We start from the raw sequence: 4,334 nt of genomic DNA on the forward strand, positions 1-4,334 counted from the left end.
ATTACCGGCATCGCCAGGGAGATTTCCCAATTCCCATAACCCGATTGAATAGTGAAGCCCTAATTCATCACTGAAACCAGTGGACCAAATGAGATTTTTTTTTTTAGTTTCAAAAGCATATTAGAGAAACCCCATATGGTTAAAGTTCATTGATTTGCAGCTTATAAAGGTGAAAAGGGTAAATCTTTGTACTCAAAACTAGCTCTTTATTTTTTTTCTCTTGCAAATTTATTTAGATTCTGATCATTGCTTCAAGTTCGAAACTTTTTGCTTTGCTGAGGTTTTTGTTTTGGCCCTTCTTGCATTTGATGAAATTCTATCGCTTAATATGCTTGTCTTCTTTGCTAATTTCCTGTTTCACAGCAAAACTAGCTAATATTATCATGAAAATGCTGTAAAAAGTTTTTTTTTTTAACCCCATTTTTTAATTTTGTGATTCTTGATGGAAGTTGGAATCTTTATTCATTTGTTCGGGGCTCTGCTATAACACCTTATTGTGAAAATTTGATGAAATCCTATGTCTTACGCAGTTGTTATATGTTTTAATTTTATGTTTCATAATGATATGACGGGGATTGGAGACTATTCTGCTTGAAATTACCAGCATAGCTGGTCTTCTCTTATTTTGCCGACTCACATTTAGAAATGCATTTTTTCCTATGAACGAATATTTTGTCGTTTGCCTGGTTTCTTGGTACTGGTTGCAGCGGCAGAGCCACATAGCTCCAAGTCGTTGGAAAAATACATTGTTTTGATAGGTAAAAGATATTTTTATGTATATATACTATGTATTTAATCCCCTTGATTTCTTTATGCATTTACTTCTTTAGATTTTGACTCCCCTTAGTTAAAATCCTAGCTCCGATACCAACTGTTTGTTGATTCCTATCCTGTATTTGGAATTTGGTTTTGTTCCAAGATCATGATAGCTTGAGATGTATTTACTAATAGGGAAAAAATGCCTTTAATCTTGTATTTGAAGATGCTTGGTTAATCCTCATGCTTTTGTGTCCTTTCTTATGGATTATGATTTTATGTAGTACATTTGGCCTTACTAAGTAACTCCTATTAGATTGATTTTATTTCCTGATCAGGTTTTTGGTTTTCAGTTTGTTACCCTTCTAAAAAGAAGTTTTTGAAGATCGTTGCCTTTTGTGGCTCTGTGGTTGTGTACACTACTTCATGATGGGAACTGAAGATAAAACGCTGTTTTGTTTCTGTCATTGGGGTGGAAAAAATAAGGTGCTTCCAGATGGATCCACTTCGTATGTGGGAGGTATTACTGATCAGATTATTGTGAAGACAGGCATAAAGTACAATGATTTTGTGAATGCAGTTTTTGACCGATTAGGCATTGATCCTTCTGATAAGGTCTTGCAGTTTACAGTGAAGTTTGATAGGGCCCAATTGATACGGCTGAGAGACCAAGAAGGTGTTGATACTCTGTTAGAATTTAATGATGGTTTTGCCCATGTTTATGCATCAAGTTCAGAGAAGGAGTCTAATTCTGCAGTTGCTCCTAACATGGATACCACTAGGTAATGGCCGTCTTATACCGGTCCACATGATCTTTATTATGGTAAACTTTTTGACTACCTAGAGTTTGATTGTAAATAATGTTGTATAATTTGCCACAGGGTTTCGACCACTGAGGTTGAAGCAGTCTCTCTCGGAAGTGCCGAAGAAGAACAAGTTAGTGCTGATACTCCTACTCCAACTCCTGCACCTTCCCACCAATGGATCACCGATGGAACTCCAGATGCTGCTGCCAACTGGAGTGAAATACTTGTTGGGGAAGGGCAAGCTTTTGAGAATGCGGATGCTTTTAGGCTTGCAGTTTTCAAGTATTCGATTGCGAATAAATTTCACTACAGAATTTTGCACAATAAACCCAGATACATTAGCATCCATTGTGCTGCTGATGGGTGCCCATGGAAAGTGAGTGCTGGCATCGAAAAGAAATCTCAAAATGTTTCCATTAGGAAATTTGTTGACTCTCACTCACATCCTCCTCTAGATTCATCACAGTTGAAGCCTCGGATCAGGATGAAGTGGTTGGGCGGTATCATGCAAGAAGAAATATTGGGTAGTCCTGATTGTTTGCCTCGAAAAGTGTGTGAGGATGCTGAGAAGAATTTGGCAATCAAATTGACCTACCGTCAGGCTTGGAGTGTGAAGCAGAGGATAAGGGAGGCAATTGATGAGAAGTCAGGTGAATCTTATAAATTGATTCCCTGGCTATGCAATCGCTTAATTGAGGCAATGCCCGGAACCATTGCTACATGGTCGTGCACCGAGGAGAACAGATTCAAGCGGCTGTTCGTGTCATATGACTGCTCAATACGTGGCTTCCATGTTGGATGTAGACCTTTGATCTTTATTGACGTTTACAACTTGAATGGGCTACCCAACAGCTCCTTTATAGTTGCTTCTGCTTTGGATGCAGATAATGAGATGTATCCTCTATCTTATGGCATTCTCCTGTCCATGAATGAGGATGATCTTCTATGGTTTCTAGAAAAGCTAAAGCTTGTTGTGCAAAATCGCGAGGTCGTCATAGTTTCTGGCGCAAGTCTCCCTTTTCTCTCCAGCTTGGACAAAATGTTTGGTGATGAAAACCACAGCTTTTGTTTTCATTGTGTAAAAGAGAATTTCACTAAATTCGTTGATGGTAATACTGCCTTTAAAGTGCAAGGGAAAGGTAAGGAGATTGCACTGAAGTACTTGACTGACATTGCCTATGCACGAACACTAGATATTTATAATGAAACTCTAGGCAAGATCTGTTCTTTCCGCAGGGAGTTGTATGATTGGGTAATAGCTAGCCAGCCAGAGCGTTGGTCTAATGCCTTGTTCAGGAAACCTCGGTGGGATCAGCTGAATTGTAATTCTATGGATGCTCTAAACTCTTTTATAGAGGAGGAGAAGTTTGTACATGTCCTAGAGTTGATGGAGGGTTATCATGAGAAGCTTTATATGTTATTACAGAAAAACAAGCTCAAAATCGAACAATGGAACCTTCCGATTGGTCCTCGGGTCGCTGAAAAGATTTTTGAAAATCAAAAGGTCGGGGATAACCTAGCGGTGACGGTTTTATCTGATATCGAGTTCAAACTACGAGAGCTACAGGGCAGAGAAGAAGTTGTAAATCTCAAACTCTGGACATGTACATGTTTAGAGTGGCAAATGACAGGCATACCATGCAGCCATGCATGTAGTGCAATTACATTGGCGGAGATGAACATTTTCCAGTATGTAGCTGATTGGTACAAGAGGGAGACACAGGAACATATATATGCTGAAGTTATGGATGAACTAGCAAAATTTGATATACCACATCCAGATGATATCGTTTCTTCGGCTTCTTCAGGTAATGATGTAGTGTTGTGTCCACTTTCACCACATATTAAAAGACCTCCTGGTCGTCCCCGGAAAGAACCCAAAGGACCCCAAGTTGAAACTGTAAAAAGACCCATACGCTGTTCTAAGTGTGGTGGTGTTGGACATAATAAACGTACTAAATGCAGTTCTGTAGCACAGTAAATTATTGTTCAAGGTATGAACAATTTTATCAGTGAACCCTTTCTCCAGTTTATGCTTTCAGTGCACAGGGTTTATAACTGAACTATATGCCCTTCAATGGGGTCGTACAGATTAAGTTACGATGACTCTGGATTCTCGTGAGACATACTAATGAGCGTAGCAGTACCTCGCAATAACTGCTGTAAAATTTTGAGTCCACGTGTGTGAGCACGCTCGCACAGCTGGTCTCAAGTTCGGGTAACGGAAAGTCATGCTGGACTGAAGGCAGCCTAAAACCAGACAATTTATGATAAATCCTCGCAATACATCGTATATAGATGGGATGTGCTAACCTAGGCACATTTTTGTGCCAGTAGAAGATATTGAGACCTTTTAGTTCTTTTTATTTTTATTTTGTATAATATTGGCCTAAGGTGAGTTTCAATGGAGTGGCATGAGAAGTGAGAATTCATAAAGCTGACCCTTTAACCTCTTCGCAATTGAAGTATTTGTGGTATTTGAGGTAGGGTTCTCTATAATGCAGTTTGCTCATATATCATTTTCAGTGACAGACCCAGAATTTTATGCAAGCTGGTTCAATCTTAGAAGTACATAACTTTAGTCTTAAAATAGTAGTTGTCAAGTGGGTTCAAATAAAATATTTATACAAAATTTACGCAGCTTTAATCGTAATTTATACATATACACAATATTATTTTTTCATGAAGCGGGTTCAGTTGAACCCGCTTGCCACTACGCGCGTCCGCCACTATCAGCTACATGTATTCTTTCTAAGCACGTATATCTTGGTT

General features: G+C 38.9%; 1 protein-coding gene across 3 annotated transcripts; it reads left to right on the forward strand.

Moving 5' to 3' along the window:
* On the forward strand, nucleotides 1-3,579 carry LOC104235103 (uncharacterized). 3 transcript variants are annotated; one of them, XM_009788779.2, is made up of 3 exons: nucleotides 1-178; nucleotides 1,095-1,538; nucleotides 1,638-3,579. In XM_009788779.2, exons 2-3 carry the CDS (start codon nucleotides 1,183-1,185, stop codon nucleotides 3,541-3,543), a joined length of 2,262 nt encoding a protein of 753 aa, XP_009787081.1. In that variant the 5' UTR covers nucleotides 1-178; nucleotides 1,095-1,182; the 3' UTR covers nucleotides 3,544-3,579. The 3 variants fall into 3 exon arrangements, with proteins under 3 accessions (XP_009787081.1, XP_009787080.1, XP_009787082.1); XM_009788778.2 differs by having other exon boundaries at nucleotides 1,110-1,538; XM_009788780.2 differs by having other exon boundaries at nucleotides 1-169; nucleotides 1,110-1,538.
* Nucleotides 3,580-4,334: the final 755 nt, after the last annotated feature.

The sequence above is a fragment of the Nicotiana sylvestris genome, chromosome 11 (genome assembly GCF_000393655.2).
Source record: "Nicotiana sylvestris chromosome 11, ASM39365v2, whole genome shotgun sequence".
Classification (NCBI taxonomy): Eukaryota; Viridiplantae; Streptophyta; class Magnoliopsida; order Solanales; family Solanaceae; genus Nicotiana; species Nicotiana sylvestris.

Bases quoted from the DNA above. Each gene is read 5' to 3' on its own strand.
- LOC104235103 (XM_009788779.2), top strand. From the start codon at position 1,183: ATGATGGGAACTGAAGATAAAACGCTGTTTTGTTTCTGTCATTGGGGT. The intron at 1,539-1,637 runs GTAATGGCCGTC...AATTTGCCACAG, and splicing joins CCTAACATGGATACCACTAG to GGTTTCGACCACTGAGGTTG.